At 34.2% G+C, this 23966-nt stretch overlaps 1 protein-coding gene across 2 annotated transcripts in view; it reads left to right on the top strand.

The window, feature by feature from the left end:
• LOC143065225 (uncharacterized) overlaps positions 1 to 23966 on the top strand; it is a 69806-nt gene that overhangs the window by 44267 nt on the left and 1573 nt on the right. Inside the window, exons 1-13 of one of the 2 annotated variants that reach the window (XM_076238666.1) lie at positions 6864 to 6882; positions 7020 to 7124; positions 8572 to 9161; positions 12464 to 12589; positions 13396 to 13465; positions 14041 to 14160; positions 14722 to 14775; positions 16789 to 16853; positions 17297 to 17387; positions 18392 to 18487; positions 20649 to 20791; positions 21954 to 22490; positions 23471 to 23513. In XM_076238666.1, the coding sequence (XP_076094781.1) occupies positions 7070 to 7124; positions 8572 to 9161; positions 12464 to 12589; positions 13396 to 13465; positions 14041 to 14160; positions 14722 to 14775; positions 16789 to 16853; positions 17297 to 17387; positions 18392 to 18487; positions 20649 to 20791; positions 21954 to 22490; positions 23471 to 23513 (1990 nt within the window). In that variant the 5' untranslated portion in view covers positions 6864 to 6882; positions 7020 to 7069. Of the gene's footprint in view, positions 1 to 6863; positions 6883 to 7019; positions 7125 to 8571; positions 9162 to 12463; positions 12590 to 13395; positions 13466 to 14040; positions 14161 to 14721; positions 14776 to 16788; positions 16854 to 17296; positions 17388 to 18391; positions 18488 to 20648; positions 20792 to 21953; positions 22491 to 23470; positions 23514 to 23966 lie in introns of those variants that run through there. The other variant, XM_076238665.1, reaches the window with a different exon arrangement.

Here is a 23966-nt window from a genome sequence, read left to right on the forward strand (position 1 = left end):
ACCCTCTACTGACAAACTCGTACGGGTCTAGGGTATAAGTGCTATGGGCCATTTTAAAGGCAATAAGTACCTCTTCCTCTGGTATCATTGCCCACGTGGAGAATCTCTTCGTTTGGCCAGCCGGCAATAGTTCATTTTCGAATTTGTGATATACCAGGGTACCCCCCTTATCCTTTTCTGACTAACTCGTACGGGTCTAGGGCATAAGTGCTATGGGCCATTTTAGAGGCAATACCAACCTCTACCTCTGGTATAATGGTCGATGTGGAGAATCTCTTAGTTTGGCCAGCCGGCAATAGTTCAGTTCGAATTCGTTGTATCCTGGATACCATATCCCCCCTTTTAACCCTCTACTGACAAACTCGTACGGGTCTAGGGTGTAAGTGCTATGGGCCATTTTAAAGGCAATAAGTACCTCTTCCTCTGGTATCATTGCCCACGTGGAGAATCTCTTCGTTTGGCCAGCCGGCAATAGTTCATTTTCGAATTTGTGATATACCAGGGTACCCCCCTTGTCCTTTTCTGACTAACTCGTACGGGTCTAGGGCATAAGTGCTATGGGCCATTTTAGAGGCAATACCAACCTCTACCTCTGGTATAATGGTCGATGTGGAGAATCTCTTAGTTTGGCCAGCCGGCAATAGTTCAGTTCGAATTCGTTGTATCCGGGATACCATATCCCCCCTTTGAACCCTCTACTGGCAAACTCGTACGGGTCTAGGGTATAAGTGCTATGGGCCATTTTAAAGGCAATAGGTACCTCTTCCTCTGGTATCATTGCCCACGTGGAGAATCTCTTCGTTTGGCCAGCCGGCAATAGTTCATTTTCGAATTTGTGATATACCAGGGTACCCCCCTTGTCCTTTTCTGACTAACTCGTACGGGTCTAGGGCATAAGTGCTATGGGCCATTTTAGAGGCAATACCAACCTCTACCTCTGGTATAATGGTCGATGTGGAGAATCTCTTAGTTTGGCCAGCCGGCAATAGTTCAGTTCGAATTCGTTGTATCCGGGATACCATATCCCCCCTTTGAACCCTCTACTGACAAACTCGTACGGGTCTAGGGTGTAAGTGCTATGGGCCATTTTAAAGGCAATAGGTACCTCTTCCTCTGGTATCATTGCCCACGTGGAGAATCTCTTCGTTTGGCCAGCCGGCAATAGTTCATTTTCGAATTTGTGATATACCAGGGTACCCCCCTTGTCCTTTTCTGACTAACTCGTACGGGTCTAGGGCATAAGTGCTATGGGCCATTTTAGAGGCAATACCAACCTCTACCTCTGGTATAATGGTCGATGTGGAGAATCTCTTAGTTTGGCCAGCCGGCAATAGTTCAGTTCGAATTCGTTGTATCCGGGATACCATATCCCCCCTTTGAACCCTCTACTGACAAACTCGTACGGGTCTAGGGTGTAAGTGCTATGGGCCATTTTAAAGGCAATAGGTACCTCTTCCTCTGGTATCATTGCCCACGTGGAGAATCTCTTCGTTTGGCCAGCCGGCAATAGTTCATTTTCGAATTTGTGATATACCAGGGTACCCCCCTTGTCCTTTTCTGACTAACTCGTACGGGTCTAGGGCATAAGTGCTATGGGCCATTTTAGAGGCAATACCAACCTCTACCTCTGGTATAATGGTCGATGTGGAGAATCTCTTAGTTTGGCCAGCCGGCAATAGTTCAGTTCGAATTCGTTGTATCCGGGATACCATATCCCCCCTTTGAACCCTCTACTGACAAACTCGTACGGGTCTAGGGTGTAAGTGCTATGGGCCATTTTAAAGGCAATAGGTACCTCTTCCTCTGGTATCATTGCCCACGTGGAGAATCTCTTCGTTTGGCCAGCCGGCAATAGTTCATTTTCGAATTTGTGATATACCAGGGTACCCCCCTTGTCCTTTTCTGACTAACTCGTACGGGTCTAGGGCATAAGTGCTATGGGCCATTTTAGAGGCAATACCAACCTCTACCTCTGGTATAATGGTCGATGTGGAGAATCTCTTAGTTTGGCCAGCCGGCAATAGTTCAGTTCGAATTCGTTGTATCCGGGATACCATATCCCCCCTTTGAACCCTCTACTGACAAACTCGTACGGGTCTAGGGTGTAAGTGCTATGGGCCATTTTAAAGGCAATAGGTACCTCTTCCTCTGGTATCATTGCCCACGTGGAGAATCTCTTCGTTTGGCCAGCCGGCAATAGTTCATTTTCGAATTTGTGATATACCAGGGTACCCCCCTTGTCCTTTTCTGACTAACTCGTACGGGTCTAGGGCATAAGTGCTATGGGCCATTTTAGAGGCAATACCAACCTCTACCTCTGGTATAATGGTCGATGTGGAGAATCTCTTAGTTTGGCCAGCCGGCAATAGTTCAGTTCGAATTCGTTGTATCCGGGATACCATATCCCCCCTTTGAACCCTCTACTGACAAACTCGTACGGGTCTAGGGTGTAAGTGCTATGGGCCATTTTAAAGGCAATAGGTACCTCTTCCTCTGGTATCATTGCCCACGTGGAGAATCTCTTCGTTTGGCCAGCCGGCAATAGTTCATTTTCGAATTTGTGATATACCAGGGTACCCCCCTTGTCCTTTTCTGACTAACTCGTACGGGTCTAGGGCATAAGTGCTATGGGCCATTTTAGAGGCAATACCAACCTCTACCTCTGGTATAATGGTCGATGTGGAGAATCTCTTAGTTTGGCCAGCCGGCAATAGTTCAGTTCGAATTCGTTGTATCCGGGATACCATATCCCCCCTTTGAACCCTCTACTGACAAACTCGTACGGGTCTAGGGTGTAAGTGCTATGGGCCATTTTAAAGGCAATAGGTACCTCTTCCTCTGGTATCATTGCCCACGTGGAGAATCTCTTCGTTTGGCCAGCCGGCAATAGTTCATTTTCGAATTTGTGATATACCAGGGTACCCCCCTTGTCCTTTTCTGACTAACTCGTACGGGTCTAGGGCATAAGTGCTATGGGCCATTTTAGAGGCAATACCAACCTCTACCTCTGGTATAATGGTCGATGTGGAGAATCTCTTAGTTTGGCCAGCCGGCAATAGTTCAGTTCGAATTCGTTGTATCCGGGATACCATATCCCCCCTTTGAACCCTCTACTGACAAACTCGTACGGGTCTAGGGTGTAAGTGCTATGGGCCATTTTAAAGGCAATAGGTACCTCTTCCTCTGGTATCATTGCCCACGTGGAGAATCTCTTCGTTTGGCCAGCCGGCAATAGTTCATTTTCGAATTTGTGATATACCAGGGTACCCCCCTTGTCCTTTTCTGACTAACTCGTACGGGTCTAGGGCATAAGTGCTATGGGCCATTTTAGAGGCAATTAAATGGACTGGTAATGTTGAGATTAAAGACTCTGATTGATCTCCGTAATTTTGAAGAATTATGTCATTGAAATAGTAATTGACAGTTTCTATTTTTCTGTTTATTATATTCCTTCAATAAACTATGTTTCTTGTTTTTCTGATCTTTTTAATTGTGTGATATTATCGTATGTATTGTATATTTTAGTTTTAGAATTGGACTATATTTGTAGACAACGAACAGATTATGGAATGCCCATATGACAATTAATTCCATTTAATTACCCTATATTTAATCATCTTGTTTTAATTACTATAGTTTACATTGATTCAATAATAACAACATTTTAATGTTCATAATTGTTTTGTGTTGTGTGAGGCAATGCAATTAAACTTTTCATTTACTTTCATTTTAAATGACGCGGACCTTGCAGAAGACACCTATTGGCTTACTATTTCCTAATTACTTTATATTGCTATAAATAGCATAACCATATTGGATATTAACAGCAAAAGTTATTTTATTGTCACAATCTAATAACTACCCAAAACATTTCATCGAACGCGGTTTTGATCTCATGAATATTATTGACGGCTAGCCTCATGAATATTAACGCCGGCTAGATCCACACTAGTAACTCTGACATATCGGGAAAAGAGGCATTTTTCGACTGGTTTTTATCATTCAAACTGATTTAATTTGAAAACGAGTGCATGGACCCCTATTTTTTAAAACAGCAATTTGTTTCATTTTGCAAGGAGATTATGTGACCCAAATTTTATAAAACTGTAAATAGCGCAATTTTTTTAATTTTGATAAACATGCAGCAAAAAATGACGTTTTTCCCTCTATTCATGAACATTTGATAAATATAGAGTTATTTCGGAATAAAAAATGCATAATTTTTAATGATACTTATAAAATACAGAAATTACCGATTATTTAACAAAAACCATTTTGTGTTTATCTTTTAAAACAAAAAAGTTATGTCTTTCTTTCGAAAAAGAAAAAAACGGACACAAATCTGAATTTTGAGCAAATATACAAAATTTCGACCTCATTTTACTCAAAAAGTAGCACATGAAGATATATTTTTTATTACATATTTGATTTAATGAGGTAAAAAATATCCTATATGCAAATTTTCATGAACTTGTAAATACAGTCAGGTTCAAAACTGTATCGTATGCCCTTAACAACGCCTTATATATAGTATTCTTTTATTTGTTTTTGTTATTTTAACTGTTTAGTCTGTTTTTGTTTTGTTATATATCCATTTGACGTGGTTCAATACTTGTAAAATCCCGTCATTGTGTTAATGTGCCATGGTGATATTTTTGTATTTTTGTCTTTAATTTTTGCTGATGTGTTTTGTCCATAAGTCTTTTTGTGTTTCTTTGTTATCTTTGTTACACGTTTGTTGTTTTGTGGTGATTAAGAGTATAACACAATATTGACTACTGTACCCCAATTATTGACCTTTTTTACAAAACTATTATGTCTGTTGGTTTTGTTCACACATCTCTGCCAGAATAATTGAATTTAATGCGACTCTCATATAAGTGAGAGGTTTAGCTAGCTACAAAACCAAGTTAAATCCACCATTTTCTCCATTAGAAAATGCCTGTACCAAGTCAGGAATATGACAGTTGTTATCCATTCGTTTGATGTGTTTGAGCTTTTGATTTTGCCATTTGATACGAATTTTCCGTTTTTAATCTTCCTCGGAGTTCGGTTTTTTTATTTTACTTTTGTTTTCAAAAAGAAAGCGAAGTATATCGAAAATGTAATCGGAATCTTGAAAATTAAGGGATTAGCGGCGGGACTCTTTATTTAATTTCTTTAAAGAGCATACGCATTACAAACATTGCTTCCATTAACACAATAAAGGTATGGCATGAGCCTTTATAAAACGAAAATATAAGTATGACACAGCTATAACTGGAATATGTATTGAGATAAGACAGAAGCTTTTGTGGTATAGGTTTAGAGGTATGGCAGGATTTGTTTTGTTGAACATGAAAAGAGGTATGACCGGTACGTTTGTGAAATCAGAGGCGGATTTAGGGGGGGGGCCCAGGGGGCCCGGCCCCCCCCTTTTTTGGGAAAAAATTTGGTTGCTTATATAGGGAATCACTGAAGCGTGACTGGAGCGGGCCCCTCTTAGGTCAGTCAGTGGGCCCCCACTTATGAAAATTTCTGGATCCGCCATTGGAAATAGAAATAGAGGTGTGACAGATTGAAGCCTTTACGGAATAGGAAAAGTATGACCGGAGCTATTGTGGAATAGCAATAGAGGTGTGACAGATTGAAGCCTTTACGGGATAGGAAAAGTATGACCGGAGCTATTGTGGAATAGCAATAGAGGTGTGACAGATTGAAGCCTTTATGGAATAGGAAAAGTATGACCGGAGCTATTGTGGAATAGCAATAGAGGTGTGACAGATTGAAGCCTTTATGGAATAGGAAAAGTATGACCGGAGCTATTGTGGAATAGCAATAGAGGTGTGACAGATTGAAGCCTTTACGGGATAGGAAAAGTATGACCGGAGCTATTGTGGAATAGCAATAGAGGTGTGACAGATTGAAGCCTTTATGGAATAGGAAAAGTATGACCGGAGCTATTGTGGAATAACAATAAATGTGAGACAGGAGCCTTTGTGAAATAGCAATAGAGGTATTACAGGAGCCTTTGTTGAATAATAATAGAGACTAGAAAAGACCAATAGAGGTATGACTAGAGATTTTTATTTTATGAATTAGAATGGAGTTATGATAGAAGCCCTTGTGGAGTTGATATAGAGGTTGACAGCTGGGTTTTTAGCTGAACATTTTTTTTTAACATCTGGCAAAAGAAGTACGAAAAGAAATTAACAGAACAGTAAATGACTCAAATTAACACGTGGAAATAGAGATACTGCAAGAAGCTTTAAAATACATACCTGGCAAGCAACGAAAAAGAGAATTTTTTACTCTTTGGATATATATGGACTGTTTTTTGTTGTCTTTATGAATGTTTTAACATTTAAAATGCCATCCTCTTGATTGTAGCATTATGCAATGAAACTCCTCACCGAAGGAACCAAAGATAAACCCTTGGTGTTTCTTAGTTTTTGATCATCTATGCAGTATTTTAACTTATTTTCTTTAACTCGCCATGGCGTGGTTAGTTTCTCTAGACTTATGAGAAAAGATGTCCCCTTTAATAGTATTTTTCGTCTTTTTTTTTTTGTTTGTGTATATTTGTAAAATAGATCTAAATTTAAAAAAAAAATCAAAAGAACTAAATTAAAACAAATGTGTTAATGCTAATTAAAAAGAACGAATACGTGATCAATAATTAGTAATAAGTGTACAGAAAACACCCCAATCATATATACATGCACAAATGAATCCGGCCAATATCATGTTCAATTCTGTCTACGTCTATCAAAACTGTCTGTTTCAGTGATTTTAATCCAATTGTTATTTGAAATGTAGTTTAAAACTAATGTTTACTTGATGACAAATGACATGTTCAATGGCCGATAGATATTTTCTCCATGTATATAGCGAACTTTACGGGTGAATTTATATGCGAAAAATATCTATATATAAACACCTAGAGTATATTTTTCTATTGTCATTGTGTCCATTTAATTTTTAGTTCTATGTAAAGACTTCCTATAACCTTGTGTTTATTTAAAAAAACTGTCTTACAGGGAAGTGAAGTAAAGAGATCTATAACAGGAGCATGAGATGAAGCATTAACATGTATTTCAAGTTATGTATGCTTGGGATATGGATAGTTTATGTAACGTCGAACGGTAAGTAAATAAATAATTCAATGTATGACTGATATCAAAATTTATATTTATTTATTTACTAACAAAGTTTTAATTTCGTTTGGTCTGCAACACCGAAATATCTTGTACCAGAATTCAACTTACAAATATTTTAAAAGAAATTAGTTTTATAAATGTTTTTTTTTCAACAGTGTTTTAAAATCAATTTCATTAATTTTGATTAATTCATTGATTATGGCTAGTGATTCCCTTGCCTAAAAGTGCTTATAATTATAGTTTGTTCCCAAATTGGCTTTACAAACAAAGCAGTATCTCTTATTTTAAGGTTAAGGATATAGAAGAGTTTTTTTTTCTTGTTTTTGTTGAATGAGCCATGAAACAACAATAAAGAACAACTCGGAACAGTACCGAAACAAACAACTAATCTCGTCCGAAATATTTTTAAAAACGGACAATTGATATATGACATTTAAATCAAACAGAAATTTAAATATATATAATATTTATATAACACATTTCTAATTCATTCCATTTAACGTGACTTTACGGTTAAGTGACCGAGTAAGACGAAGTGAAATAAGATATAGTATACAAAGAAAACACATCACGAGACATAAGTTAAATGTATGTTTCATCGCCATGTGTTTACCAGGAATTTGCATATATTTAATTAATCAAATCAATACACATAAATTATATTGTATGAAACAGACTTCCAAGCGTAAAACACTTGTTTTGAAAACAACCCTTGTCAGCTATCATGGAGAACAAAAGTTTCGGTAGCATAAACACACACCTTGACCATTAAAACTCTTTACTAGCAAAAAGACACATTGACCATTAAAACTTCATCCATTAAACAAACAACCAAACGCGCGTTCGTAGTTCAGCTTTGCAAATATCATACATAAATGTCGACATGTCGGGTCACATTTTAATCGAATAATCAGGACAATTTCTGAAATGGTGGTATTTCAGCTTGTTCTATTGTCAATGGCTGAATTATAATTTTAAAGCTGATTTTTTTTGGGTATTAGAATGTTTCATTTTTTATCAGTGCGAGAATCAAGAATTTTGTTTCCAAACGTAAAATCTGTTAGACAAACTTTAGATTCCTAGAAACATGACATATTCTTTTGGCAGAATTCAGTTTTTTTTTGTTGTTTTATGAAACAACAATGTTTTTAATTCAATCATAGAAATTGGAAGAACTGCTTATATGCAGGTTGAATCTAAAACATGGGTTTATAATTCGCGTAGAATGAATATAAAATAAGAATAAAGATAAATGATTAAGTCTAAGGTAGAATTTCATGTTGTCTGTTTTGGTTTTAAACGTACAAAATTTCGCTTTACCTTTCATACTAAGGAAGGAATACATATTGCATAACTAACGTCTTGGAATGTTTCACGTAATTGTAGAATTTTTTATACTTATCATACATAATCGTTTGAAAACTATTTATAGAACACAAAATAGAGTACACAATAGACTCTGAACGAGCAAAGGACAATCATGTTATTTCTTTCCATGATGATCGGAGGGAAAAAAGACAAGTGGAAAACAGTTGGTCTTCAAGTACGACAGCACACAGTAATATATCAATTAAACCAACAACACAAACACACAGTAATGTATCAATACCAACAACACAAATACACAGTAATGTGACTAGATCAACAACACAAGCACATAGTAAGTCTACAACAAATACGCCAAGTTCAACAAGACTGCAATCTACAACAAAAGTACCAAGTACAACAAAACTGCCGTCTACAACAAAAGCACAAAGTACAACAAGACTGCCGTCTACAACAAAAGCGCCAGGTACAACAAGACTACCGCCTACAACAAAAGCGCCAAGTACAACAAGACTGCCGTCTACAACGAAAGCACCAAGTACAACAAAACTGCCGTCTACAACAAAAGCACCAAGTACAACAAGAATGCCGTCTACAAAAAAGGCATCAAGTACAACAACAGAAGGCCTGTCAACAGCAACTACTACAGTTTCAAAAGAAACAACGTTTAATCCACAAGAAACAACATACGTTAAGGTTTGTGTTTATTTTCATCTTTTTCAGGTTAAAAAAAAGCATAAATGTTACGTCATGTATAACACTTTAAAAACACTTATAACATGTATTACATTTAACACGTAAACGAACTATGTCAACACGATGAAACAAAATTTTAATGTGCATTGAACTATGTGTATTAGATAAAAGGAAATAGGGGTATTGACCACGGGTATATAAGATAATGAAAAATGGCACTCGAGACTGTAACCGACCGTGCGAGGGCTGTATAGCCAGTCAAGGTCAGTAAACACTTCCAGTTGTTGACTCGAGACTGTCGGTTGGCTGACGATGAGCCGTCATAAGTCAACAGAGTGTACGTCGGTAATATTAAGTGCAGGAAGAGCTTTAATATTCAGAGGACACTTTGTACTGGGTACAAAAGTAAACGTACAAGTTGATCTGATTGACAAGGCAGACTGTCGCACTCGGAGGACAAGTTGTACCATCCCGCACTGTCTGGTAGTGACAGACGGTCCCAATCGGAGGACAAGTTGTACCAGCCCGCACTGTCTGGAGGTGACATACTGTCCCAATCGGAGGACAGGCTGTACCAGCCATACTGTCTGATACAGACAGACTGTACCAGCCATACTGTCTTTTAGTGACACATCGTCCCATCTTGAGGACAGGCAGTTTTATTGTATTATATTTGTATATATATAATTGTCCGTTGTTACTTTATATCGGCAAAGAGTCAATGTGTATATTTTAGTTAATTGTGCATAATATAGATAGTTGTAGTTTTTAGTATTATCGCATTGTTTGTGGACAACTTGGATTCAAGTATTTACTGGAATGGACGTTTGAGATATAAACCCCTGGTTACACGTTACAGTTGTAAGTTTTTTGTTGACACATTAACGTAAGTGCCGTTCACTTAATCTCCTTGTGATAGGGACCATAACACGCCTTCAGTGATGACATCAGTCTGAATCAAATCCTGTCTGTATACCTCCTATCTGAAACAATCTCGGATGCACTCTACTTCAAAGAAATGCAATGAGTGACTTTATTTAAAGTATCATTAAGAGGTAAACTAATTGCCTTTTGAAATGTTCAGCATTTGCAATATTTATCATAGTTTACTCATCGACAATTAAAGTAAAGATCATATTGTGATTGAAAAGTGAAAAAGAACAACATTTCCTCATGTGATATGACTGTGGGTTTGATGATAGGGTTCTGGGTGGACATTATATAAAGATAAAATGAGATGACAACCCGACGAAATTTAACATAAACTTTATATATTATCAAAATGTCAACATTTGTTTTAAACAAAAAATAAATATAAAAAATATGTCACCTCTATATTGTTTGGTGTTTTGAAGAGTTATATAAATTTTACTTATAAACTGCGATTCACAATAGTAAGCAATCCAATATGTGATAAAAGGGAATAGCCAAAATAGAAATAACGACTGATTACCAACTGAACAATCATATGGTAAAGCATAAAAAAACCGTAACGTCATACGAACTCCAGCCAAAAGAAATCGGATACGTCCTGAAATGTAAAGCAGTTACCCGACAGCCTCTCGTGCAACAACCGTCGTATTTCCCACTAAACACATGTTTTAGAATTATGTTGCTTAGCAAGAAAAGAAATATTCAGACTAAGAAAATTTCAAACGTCTTTTGATGTGTCTAGTTTAGAATACATGTGTCAACATGTAGCAGTCTACAGTTTTATTATAGTCAATGACCGTATATTGACATTTAATTAGCTGTCTTTTTTGACATTATTTATGTACTGTCTCATTATGTATTCAACATCCTTTTATTCGCGCTGTATCCGTGTCAAAATCGTCTTAAAACCCCATGAAAATATTGTAAATCTCATTTGAGATTTTAACATAGATGCATGCAGATCAAATAACAAAAAGTTAAATATTTAAAAGACTTAGATATAAGCTGTTATGTTGATTTAAGTTTAAAACTAAATTCATAGTAAAGTATGCACATTGCCGGGTACATAAAACTTGTCTATTTATACAGGTACACTGACTTGAAACATTTTAATGTAGGTTGAAAAAGTACATCTAATTGACAAACGAATAACTTGTTATTTCTTTATTTCATAGACTGTATAATTTTATTTTTTTCCATGCTTCGGAGAACGTATACGAGTTTTATGCAATTTATGAATCATTATTTGAAGCTTTTTGTGAATGTGAGCGCAGCGAACAAAATCAAAAGTTTCATATATTGTGTCGAGCAACTGATTTTCTACAATATCAATATGATGAAAATATGATATTCAATTGATCGATTTATATTTGTGTGTTTCCCATAATTTAAAAGATTGTTTTTCTTTGTTTCACAAACAAACGGTTATGGGATCTGATGAGTTCGGGTCAGTGTGATGTCAGTTATAAGTTCGGGTCAGCATATTTGATGTCAAATAGTTAGATGTATAATTTTTTTTTTTAAGAACTAACATCCAGGCAGAGGGAAGACAGATACTACGAAATTTAACACTTCTTTGGTTCATCAAGTATAAAAATCATGTGTTGTGCATTTGAATTTTTAAAAATGAATATGTACTTAAAATGCAGTTTTATAATATGTTGCCGTACTTGGTAACCTTTCAATATTTTATTTTTATGTTTTGAAAATAAACATATTTTGCTTTAAAGAACGCATTTATTTTTAGGATATGAATTTATTGTCCTGATAATTATTTAGTTTTCTACTATGAAACTGCAGTCAGCAAAAATTTAAGTCTCAGACTTAAGTTATAAAAAATTGAGAATGTGTTTTTAGATACTTTCTAAAAAGTTCGATATGAATATATTTGCTCTAAATGACTTCTTCAAAGATATCAAAATAAACAATAACGACTGTGTTTTGAGTGAAATTTCTATAGCTTCAACCAATTCATTGTTCATTTGGTTTTGAATTTTTACTTTTCTCTATTTATGAAAATTATTTATCAATGACAGTTCCTTAAGGCACTTTGTTGGATTAACATTGAACGGAAGTCGATAGTTCCAAATGCGAGCTACAAAACCAAGGAAATTCCTGTGTTTGTCACTACAGTTCAGCATCTCCCACCAGTAATAGAACCCTGCAATTTTTATTTCATTCTAGAAGTCCAACTCTCACCATTTTCGATCTCTACCCAGCTCAGTATTTTTTCCCCTACAAACCAACTCTCTTCAGTTTTAAAATTCACACATTTTGTTGTTCTATTGAACTCCACATCGTTATTTTTCTATTCTAGCAAACTGCCTCTTACCAGTTTTATACTAACGATTTTGTCACTCCATTTTCAGCAAACAGACACTCATCAGTACTACAACTCCACAGTTATTCATGATGGTAATGGCGTCTATTGGGATGAACTTGAAAACCACACTACTCACGTGGTCCTGTCGGATGCAAAATACTTATCATCAGCGGTAAATACTCTTTCTTATGTATCGTTATTCTACATTTTACCAATAGGTACATGCCATGACAGCGTGCTCAGGTCGCGTTGAGATAACCGAGGGTTGTCTCCAGATGAAAGGCAAACTAGAGAATTAAAATTGTTATCTGCACCTTCTCTTACTAAGCAATTATGAAATAGATCAGTAATTGAACGGCCCCCATTATAGATATTATGTCTAAGGTAGAGCTACATAAATGACAAAAAAACAAATCCGACATAGTGTGTCATTCTAGTACCAAGGAGGTGGTATTTTTATGGGACATTGATAATCGTCCGGAATATGTTTGTTATATTGTTATATTTGTCGCTGGTCATTCATTGTCCATTCATACTATGTATTGTGTTCACCAACCTACAGCGTTAGGAATGAAACATAGAAGACCAGTTTTATCAGATCCGAATTTAAATAAAAAATATTTTATTTTTCGTATTGTGAAAAGTTAAATCATAAATCATTCGGTCAATACTTAAAGTATAACCATAAAGTTAAAAAAAAAAGACACAGAAATACACAAATGCTGTTCATTTTCTACATCATTATTAATCCCTTCCTTTAAGAATATACATTGTTGTACTAACTACATAAAACTTGCGTATTATCTCTACTAATATTCTTTTTTACAGTATTATCTCTACTAATATTCTTTTTTACAGTATTATCTCTACTAATATTCTTTTTTACAGTATTATCTCTACTAATATTCTTTTTTACAGTATTATCTCTACTAATATTCTTTTTTACAGTATTATCTCTACTAATATTCTTTTTTACAGGGTTTGGAATTGCCATTTACAATGCCATTTTACGGTCACAATATATCCAAGGTACAACTTACAACCGGAGGTACGTTCAATGGTAACTTACATTAGACTAAATGTCAAAGTACACATGAATAACTAACAAATGATCAATGCAAATATTCAAGCAACTAGAGCAATAAGCAAGAAACTAATTACAAACTGAGAAGTCGACCTTGGTTGATTTTTGTTTGGATATTTGTATTATAACGAGCTTTTTATACTGCACACATGTAGAACGAGCACAGACGTTCATGACTTTAAATTTATCTAAACAATTTGTGATTACTTTTTTGGTTAAAGTCTGCTGAATTCAAATGAGCTGAACCGTCAGGAGAAGAGGTGTAACCAAACAACCTAGTACGAAACTTTTCATTCGTCATCGTTGTATTCCTTAATTTCTAATAATAATAATCTGGCTAGAAAGAAGTAACACATTGAGATCAATGTCATTGTTGTCTTTGTATTTCTAGTCTAAATACAACAACTACACATTTTAATTTGGAAAAAGATTAAATCAACGATTCATCAAAATGCATTGATGTATTTGAATATTAACTTTAATTTCATATTAATGTTGTCTTTGTTGTAGTATTAAATTAATGCTGATTTACTTTGTAGGGTTTATATACATGGCTCCATTCGTACACAAGTTTTTGACCTATTCTCAGTATGTGGCTCCACTGATGGCGAACTTTGATACACAAACTGACAATTCCGATATATTGTATAAAAAATATAGTGAGTATATATCTTTTCGTGTATCTTTTGTTGTTAAATGCTTATTATCAAATTGAACTCACTATGATTGAACTCCACCTTAAAAATAGGGCAGACACATGTTAAAGGCCTTAAGCACTTCGCCTAATAATGGTATATTTTATTAACCCCCAAAAACGATGAAAATCGGTGTAATTTCGACAGCACATTCTATGTAAAAAAAAGTAACAGACATAAGTACATTGTGAATTTGTGGCTTCACGTAAACAATAATCAGTTACAAAAAAAGTGTATGACTTGCCTCGAATGGTTAAAGGAAAAAAAAACTGTGAATGAATAGCATCTTCATTGTCAAAAGTAATAAAAATTGTCAAAAGTAATAAAAATACTTGTTCTAGAATATATCTAACAATTTATTCTAGTAGGCTGTATCTCAAAGGAAGATACACGTTTGTCATTCCCTGAGAATCATAACAACATGGAATGCTTATGTAAACTATATTGTATTATGACTGTAACAATATTATATCCTGGAAAAAAACCACATACGATCACATACTGTACATGATATATCTCTTTCAGATGACAGTGTAGTAATTGAATGGCGAAATCTTCATCTAAATGATCAGCGATTTCGTAAGTCGTAAATACATTCTAGTTAGACAGCAAACGGGGTCTATTAAATCCGTATTTCATATCATTCCGATGATCTCTGATAGAATGACTGACATTTTGGGTGAACATCCGATTGCTGTGTTAAGAGGTTTCATTGGGGAAAATTATAGATTTATTTTACTATGAAGTTGTAGAATTGCTCGATTTTAATGTATGCAGCCTAAGTTTTTTTCAAAAGATGGTAGTCCTACTCTTATCAGCTTCAAATTATTAGAAGCAAAAATGCATTTTTGAATTTTGAAACATTTTTGTTTCTAGCTTCATTATCATACTAGTAGTTAATAAACATACCAGTTGTATGCGAAATCATAACATGTTGTTGTCACCATTACAAATCGCTTTTTTTTAAATGAATAAATACCTTGTATTTGTTTAAGGTGAACGTCACACTGCTGGTATTATAATATGATATTTGAATGTCGTTCTTGTTTTAATTGCATGTTCAGACACACTTTGAGTTGAGATAGAGTAAATTTTTATGCAAAGGTCAAAAGGAATTTTTGAATATAGACTTGCTGAGGAAGTAAAAGAAAAAATGTCCTGACTATTCAGAGTTTCTATTGCCTTTGCTTGTTAATTGTTAGTTCTTTTATTTTCGGTGATTTCATTTGTAGTGATTTTTGTTGTTGTTTTAGATGATATTTCGTACAAGTTTTAAATGTACACGCACCCATTCGTGCATATTCATCGTCATAATTTCATAAATATTGGTCATCGCAATAACAAAACTGTATTCATTTCATATTATGTAGGTAATTTGTTAAGGTTGACACGGCGTTACCAACTCATTCGGTATTGAAGAGCTTGTAGCTGCTGTTTAGAATTTGTAAAACGTCACCAGTATCTAAGCAGAGATTTGACGAACAAAGTTTATATCAAAGAACGTTTCGTCCTTTTTCTAAGAAAAGTTCATCGGAAGATACCAAAACCTTGTTGACAAATATTTCGTAAACTTCACAAATAATACACGATGATCTTGAGGTCTAAATTCTAGGAAGTGACGATGTTTATCATCTAAAATTACGTGTTATAGTGTTATTTTATTCTATATTGTAAAGTATTAATTTTATTGTTTAGTTTGGTAATATCCATTTGACATGGCTTCATACTGATGCATCCCGTCATTGTATTATTGTGCTATATGGTAAAATTTGCCTTTTTTGTCTTTCGTTTTTGCTAATGTGCTTTGTCTATATGTTTTTCTTTGTTGAAATATTTGGTTTTTACTCAAGGGACTGAGATTTTAACACAAGGTTGAATGCTGTGTCCCTATTTGCACACATTGCTGTCAATATAATGGAATTTTATGCGACAGTTATACAAGTGGGTGTTAAGCTAGCTATAAAACCAGGTTCAATCCACCATTTTCTACATAAGAACATGCCTGTACCAAGTCAGGAATATGACAGTTGTCATCCATTCGTTTGATGTGTTATATCTTTTAATTTTGCTATTTGGTTAGGGATATTCCGTTCAGAATTTTTCCTCAAAGCTCTGTATTTTTTTTTATGTGACTTTTAACATATTTCAGATTTGGCATCGAAACAAATTTTATAGGAACTATCTAAAACCTTTAAGAAAACCGCAAACGACTTTCCAGACTTGGCACTTAAGCTCATGATACATGTGGGATAAACTGTTTTTGTGTTGCCCGAATAATTCAGTCGTTATGTTTGGCTGCTCTACAATGGTGACGTAATCGATCGAATGCGGGAAAAGGATTGAATTATTCGGATAAGTTTTTTTAGGGGAGAAGATTACATCCTTTAATATCAATTTTGAGACTAGTTTAATTGTTCACATCTTTGTCCTGGGGTACATATTTAACTTCACGAATCAGATATTGATACAATTGTTATTACTATTTATAAGTATGTTAGTAAAGAATAGTTATTCAGAGATCAGAAGAGATTGACATTAAAAAAATATTATATTTTGATTGTTTAAAACATTATCACCGACTTTCTTCTGCAGATGGCCAATTTAGATTTCAGGCCAAATTATTCCAAAACGGAAGCATTATGCTGGTTTACAAAACGGTAAGTAATAGTAAATAAAGGCAACAGTAGTTAACCGCTGTTCAAAAGTCATAAATCAATTGAGAGAAAACAAATCCAGGTTTCAAACTAAAACCAAGGAACACACATTAACTGAAGTAATGGTACAACTTTCAAACTAGACAAATATAAGTAATTTGAAACATTTTTAGAAATATGTCTAACGATTTCCCTTGAAACTTACCAATTTATATTGCGCCTAGTATTAAGCTGACTTCATCCTCAAACAATTTCCATTACAACAACCAATATACATGCCACCATTTCATGAAAATTTATATAAAACTGTTAATACTCAAGTATCATTGTAATATGATAAATATGTAACCAAAACTAAAATTGCCAATTGTTGACCAGCAGACATTGGTATGAAATGTTCATTTGGTAGATATGACAATGTTGTTATGTGTTGTTCCTTTGTTCAGATTCCAGCACCCGTTATGAATATATCCACAGACAATCATCCTGTAAAACTTGGTATATCTGATGCATTCTATATGGATTACACTCAAAATAGTGAGTTGTTTTATATATTATCGCTATTTTTTTGTATTTTTCCTTTGATCTTTTTTGTGAAATACCGTACCGGCTCAAGTGAGGAAACCAATCTCGTTGAGATGATCAACGGTAATGTATAAATATCAACATTTTACTATTTTATATTTATGTCTTATAAACTGATCATAGATACCACAATTGATATTTTATATTGCGTCGGACGCGAGTTTCCTCTACAAAAGACGCATCAGTAACGATCCAATACAAAAATGTTAAAAAGCCCTAATAAATTACGACGATGAAGAGCATTGAAGACCAAAAAAAAACATGAAAGTTTTGCCAAAATACAGCTAAGATAATCATTCCCTGAGGAAGAAAGCCTTAGTATTTCAAAAATTCTATGTTTTGTAAATAGTTAATTTATAATTATGACCAAATCAATGATAATTAATGTCAACACAGAAGTGCTAACTACTGGGCTGGTGATAAATGTTTCAAACATTGTAACCATGAAGTGGATGTTTCTAAGAGTATATAGACTTATATTTGAGTATTATTTGAATATGCATACGTTTCAGGCGGATACTTAATTATCTCGTTATCAATACTAATGTCATGAAGTATACTGATGACAATTTATACGATAAATAAACGGATATTTAAGAATCATTCATATCAAAATAAGAAGATGTGCAAATGAGACATCTCTCCGCCAGTTTAAGATATGAACACAGCGAAACTCTCAGAAGTATTTTTCAGTATTTATGTTTAAATGTTTTAAACATTGTAACGACACAGTGATTTTTTGTTTGTATTTATCAGTATATACAATAACGTAAGTTTCAGGCGGAAACTAACTATCCTGTAATCAATATTAATGTCATGAAGTCAACTGTTTTCAATTTATACGATAAAGACGGATGCCTAAGTATTCATAAGAAAATTATGTGGTACGACTGCCAGTTAGACAAATCTCACCACCAGAGGCCAAATTACATAGACATTCTGTTTGTATTTTTCAGGAATACGTTACAGGCGGATATATAAGTATCATGCTGTCGACATTGAGAAGTCTTTGGTTACCAATAATACAGTAGTTATTTTTCATCCTTTACCAAGTATGGAGATTTAATACGTAAATTATATAAATTATATAAATTAAAATTAAGTAAACAAAAAAAAAAAAAAAAAAAATCAGTATGATAAATACCTTGGAGAGTAGGAAAGAGACACATAGTGATTATTATTTTTTAACAGACATACCCAATTTCTTTTAAATTTATTTTACACAAGGGCCATTTTCAAAAGTGACAATATTCCACAAATGCCTCAATGTTTGACATACGATAACTATTAAATATGGACAGTATGTGTCTATCAACCACCAACCTTCTACTTTAAATATGGACAGTATGTGTCTATCAACCACCAACCTTCTACTTTAAATATGGACAGTATGTGTCTATCAACCACCAACCTTCTACTTCAAATATGGACAGTATGTGTCTATCAACCACCAACCTTCTACTTTAAATATGGACAGTATGTGTCTATCAACCACCAACCTTCTACTTTAAATATGGACAGTATGTGTCTATCAACCACCAACCTTCTACTTTAAATATGGACAGTATGTGTCTATCAACCACCAACCTTCTACTTTAAATATGGACAGTATGTGTCTATCAATCATCAACCTTCTACTTTAAATATGGACAGTATGTGTCTATCAATCACCAACCTTCTACTTTAAATATGAACAGTATGTGTCTATCAATCTTCAACCTTCTACTTTAAATATGGACAGTATGTGTCTATCAATCACCAACCTTCTACTTTAAATATGAACAGTATGTGTCTATCAACCACCAACCTTCTACTTTAAATATGGACAGTATGTGTCTATCAATCATCAACCTTCTACTTTAAATATGGACAGTATGTGTCTATCAATCACCAACCTTCTACTTTAAATATGAACAGTATGTGTCTATCAATCATCAACCTTCTACTTTAAATATGGACAGTATGTGTCTATCAACCACCAACCTTCTACTTTAAATATGGACAGTATGTGTCTATCAACCACCAACCTTCTACTTTAAATATGGACAGTATGTGTCTATCAATCACCAACCTTCTACTTTAAATATGAACAGTATGTGTCTATCAATCATCAACCTTCTACTTTAAATATGGACAGTATGTGTCTATCAATCACCAACCTTCTACTTTAAATATGGACAGTATGTGTCTATCAACCACCAACCTTCTACTTTAAATATGGACAGTATGTGTCTATCAACCACCAACCTTCTACTTTAAATATGGACAGTATGTGTCTATCAATCACCAACCTTCTACTTTAAATATGAACAGTATGTGTCTATCAATCATCAACCTTCTACTTTAAATATGGACAGTATGTGTCTATCAATCACCAACCTTCTACTTTAAATATGGACAGTATGTGTCTATCAATCACCAACCTTCTACTTTAAATATGGACAGTATGTGTCTATCAATCACCAACCTTCTACTTTAAATATGGACAGTATGTGTCTATCAATCACCAACCTTCTACTTTAAATATGGACAGTATGTGTCTATCAATCACCAACCTTCTACTTTAAATATGGACAGCATGTGTCTATCAATCATCAACCTTCTACTTGTTCACCATAGTTTGATTTGTAGTTGTTGATGCTTGATTATTGACAGTTCAATTCAAATATCTTCCATCTAACCAACAGACAATGAAGGTTTTTATAAAATACCTACCATATAATATCCATAAGAAGTTTAATTAGAAGTGATCAAATGGTTTCAATGGAGTTTATGAAAACGCAAAACGTTAAAAGGAAGGAAACATTGAACGACCTTGAGCTACTTTATTTCTCTTACATATATGGTTCATTCATTTATTGTTGAAGTGTGTTAAGTCTTATAGAATTTTAGATGGGATATCTAGATTTAGACATTTCAGTTATATACGGGAAACTCCACAAAAAGGACAATTTTTCTTTCCCTACTGGTAATTTTCCTTTTTTGGATGGTGATGTTACCTATAGCACCGTCTTACAGTGTTTATGTATCACAACTCGTTTGCAATGCCCGTGTCTGTTGTGACGTTTTGGATTACTCTAAAAGCAGGAGGCTTTTCCGTGTAAAAATGACACATAGTTCATTTTAAGAAACGATATTGAACGTTTTAAGTAGTTTGTAGCTTTTCTATGGATAAAAATAGAATTAAAGGTTATATCATCCTTTGTATTTAAGCATGTAATCAAGCAACTAGTTGTGATCATTGTGTATCTAGAGATATAGATTTTGATTGTTCCTGGTGTCCGAGCGTTGGACGATGTTCTAATGGTTACGACTGGTACAGACAAGAATGGAGTGAATCAAAGTGTTGGGATAAGGTATGTTAGAATACCATTAGTTTTTCGTTTCTTCTTTAATCACTGTATTCATGTTAGCTGTTTTATAATAATAATAATGTGTATTAAGGGTAAGTCAATACATACAAATACATAATAATATATAGGAACATAGGTATATAAAACCTTAAGATATAGTAAGTATATGAGGTTCAAAATCACCATTGGATGGTTAAAACCCCAACATGCGGTTTAAATATATTATATCCAGCGTACATGTCTTTTTGCTGTATTTGGCAACATTTTTAGGAATTTTGGATCTCAATGCTCTTCAAATTTGTACTTTATTTAGCTTTTTTAACTTTTTAGGATTAGAGCGTCACTGATGAGTCTTTTGTAGACGAAACGCGCGTCTGGCGTATATACAAAATTTAGTCCTGGTATCTATGTTGAGTTTATTTGACGGAAGCTAAATAATAATTATTAGTTGATGATAATAAAAACTGAAGATGTCAACACAATGATAATCTACATTATGCTACACGAACTGCTTACTCTTTCATGACGACTTTTTATAATTGCTTGATTTTCATTTCTGTCCATTTATCAATTGACACTCAAACAAGACAGTAATTGCAACATTTCTAATTTCAAATGGAAGATTCTTTCTTCTGAACTTTAAGTTTTCACAATTATAACCTCTACTTGTAATATAGCTTAGGTGATTATATCTATCAAACCACAAATAGTCTTCATTTAGCAATGCCGTCGAATCCCTGTAGAATTTTAAACCATTGTTATTTATAAAAATCGTTATACAATCTATCTAAAACAATTTACAATTATAACAACACTATGAGCACGTGAGATTCCGTGTTTCAAGAAGATTGTGTGTCCTTAAAATATTTTTCATATGCTTGTTGAATCCTTGTTGGTTGACTGGCTTGCAAAATAATCAAAAGGTATCGATATGCACAAGTTATTAGCTGTAATGAAAACAAATAACAGTTAGAAGAAAAATGAAGTCAATAGAGTGACCTTTGACCTTATAATGGAATCGACTGTCCCATCTCATGGAAGAAACCACCCCGTCTGAATAAACAACACTTATACTCTGCATAAATTACAAAACAGTTAGACGAAAAATGAAGTCAATAGAGTGACCATGAATATTTAACATACAATTGATAATTTATATTTTTAGGCTGGCAATACTACCGATATCTGTAGGGTGACAACAGTAGCATCAACTACAAAACTAACCACCACAACTACTATACCAACAAAACCACCAATAACGACTAGGACACCAAGTACAACTACACCACCAAAAACTAAAACTATGTCACCATCTACACCAAGTCCATCGACAACGATAGCTTCAACAGTTATACCAACGCCGGCAACAACAAGTGCACAAGAAGCATCAACCCCTTCAACAAGGACTACTCCATCGACAATAACAACAATACCTTCTACTACTACTAAACCAGCTACAACTAAAACAACTACTACTCAATCAACTACTATTAAACCAACTAATAATAAACCGACTACGACTCCAACTACTACTACACCAGCTACTACTAAACCAACTACAACTCAACCAACTACAACTCAACCAACTACAACTAAACCAACTACAACTCAACCAACTACTACTCAACCAACTATTACTCAACCTATTACTACTAAACCGACGACAACTCCAACTACTACTGTATCGTCGACTACAATATCGGTAAGGTATAAAATAAATAGATGTCAGAAATTAACAGTAAATGTATGTATGTTTGGGTTTTTGTTTGCGATGTAATTTTGCCACCCTCTTGCGTCCGTCGTTTGTTGTCGGTAAACTTTTCTTTAAAAATATTTTTTTTTCTGAAACTGCTAAATGATTTGAAACCACATATTATCTGCCTCATATATACCACATCAATTTCAAAATTTGTGATTTTCGTGTATGTTGGGTCAACTTACAATCATTAAAAATGTTTATTAAAACTATCAGGATAAAAACGGAAACACAACACGTTTTATCAAGCCTTAAAATTTTGAAAAGAAATCTGCCCTTCTGTTTGAGTTTTGGCCCATAAAAAAATGTTGAATTTTAACTGTTTTGACATTTCATTGACATTCTTTCAAAAACAACAGGAAATGATCAGCATTTCACGTTGTTTTTGGTTGTTATTGATTGTAAACTAATAAAAATAAGCAGCACCAAGAGTTACCCCATTCCTGTTTATCAGTAAACACTTCAATAGAGAAATTATCCCTTAGCAATCTCTAATGACAATATGGAAGAAAAAAAAAAACAATCGTCATTAAGTTTCAAAGAATACAAAATGTCAACAGGTTTGAACTAGTTCATTGAATCTTTAACCTTTACCAGCGGGGCCGTCTGTGTTCTATGGACAAATACATCTTTTATTTCATCAGGGAAGCGATGTAGACACAGGCGTGCCTCTTGTGTCTTTCTTTTCTCTAAATGGCGTCTTTTATTGACAATAACATATATTTGATTTGATTTGTATCTTTTATTGTAGCAAATAAAAACTGAAGTACAACACTTTTTGTGTAAAAACTTGTACAATGGAGTTGATCTATTTTATTTTTAGCTGTCTGTAGATTAATTATTTTCTATTTGTTAAAGTAAACTTTTATAAGAAAAATGTATCTCTATGTTTCTATTCTTAACATGCATTTATTAATTCGTTTCAGTCAGCAAATCAACCCCAAGTGGAACGTCATACGAAAGTTAAAGGTAACGAGATTGACAGTTTAATATATTTTGTATTTCTATACCCAGCAGCATTGCTTATGACCTTCTCTGGAAACTTGTTGTCCACCAAGTGACAGCTGTTACAGCTATATATTTATGTAAGAAAAAAAACCTATTTTCTACATTTGAGAATCCCTGTACCAAGTCAGGAATATGATAGTTGTTGTACATTCCTTGATGTGTTTCATCATTTGATTTTGCCATTTGTTTAGGGACTTTCCATTTTGAATTTTCCTCGGAGTTTAGTATTTTTATTATTTTACTTTTTGATACACTATGTTGGCTTTGGAATTTTTTTTTCATTTAGAATTAACAAATATAAATAAAGAAGAACTAATTTTTATTTCAATAAGGGATCAGGACTAGGAACTTTAAAAAATGAGAAAAGTTTGTATCGGTATGCGATAACTTGTTTGCCAATGGTCTGTACTTCAT

The sequence above is a fragment of the Mytilus galloprovincialis genome, chromosome 2 (assembly GCF_965363235.1).
Source record: "Mytilus galloprovincialis chromosome 2, xbMytGall1.hap1.1, whole genome shotgun sequence".
Classification (NCBI taxonomy): Eukaryota; Metazoa; Mollusca; class Bivalvia; order Mytilida; family Mytilidae; genus Mytilus; species Mytilus galloprovincialis.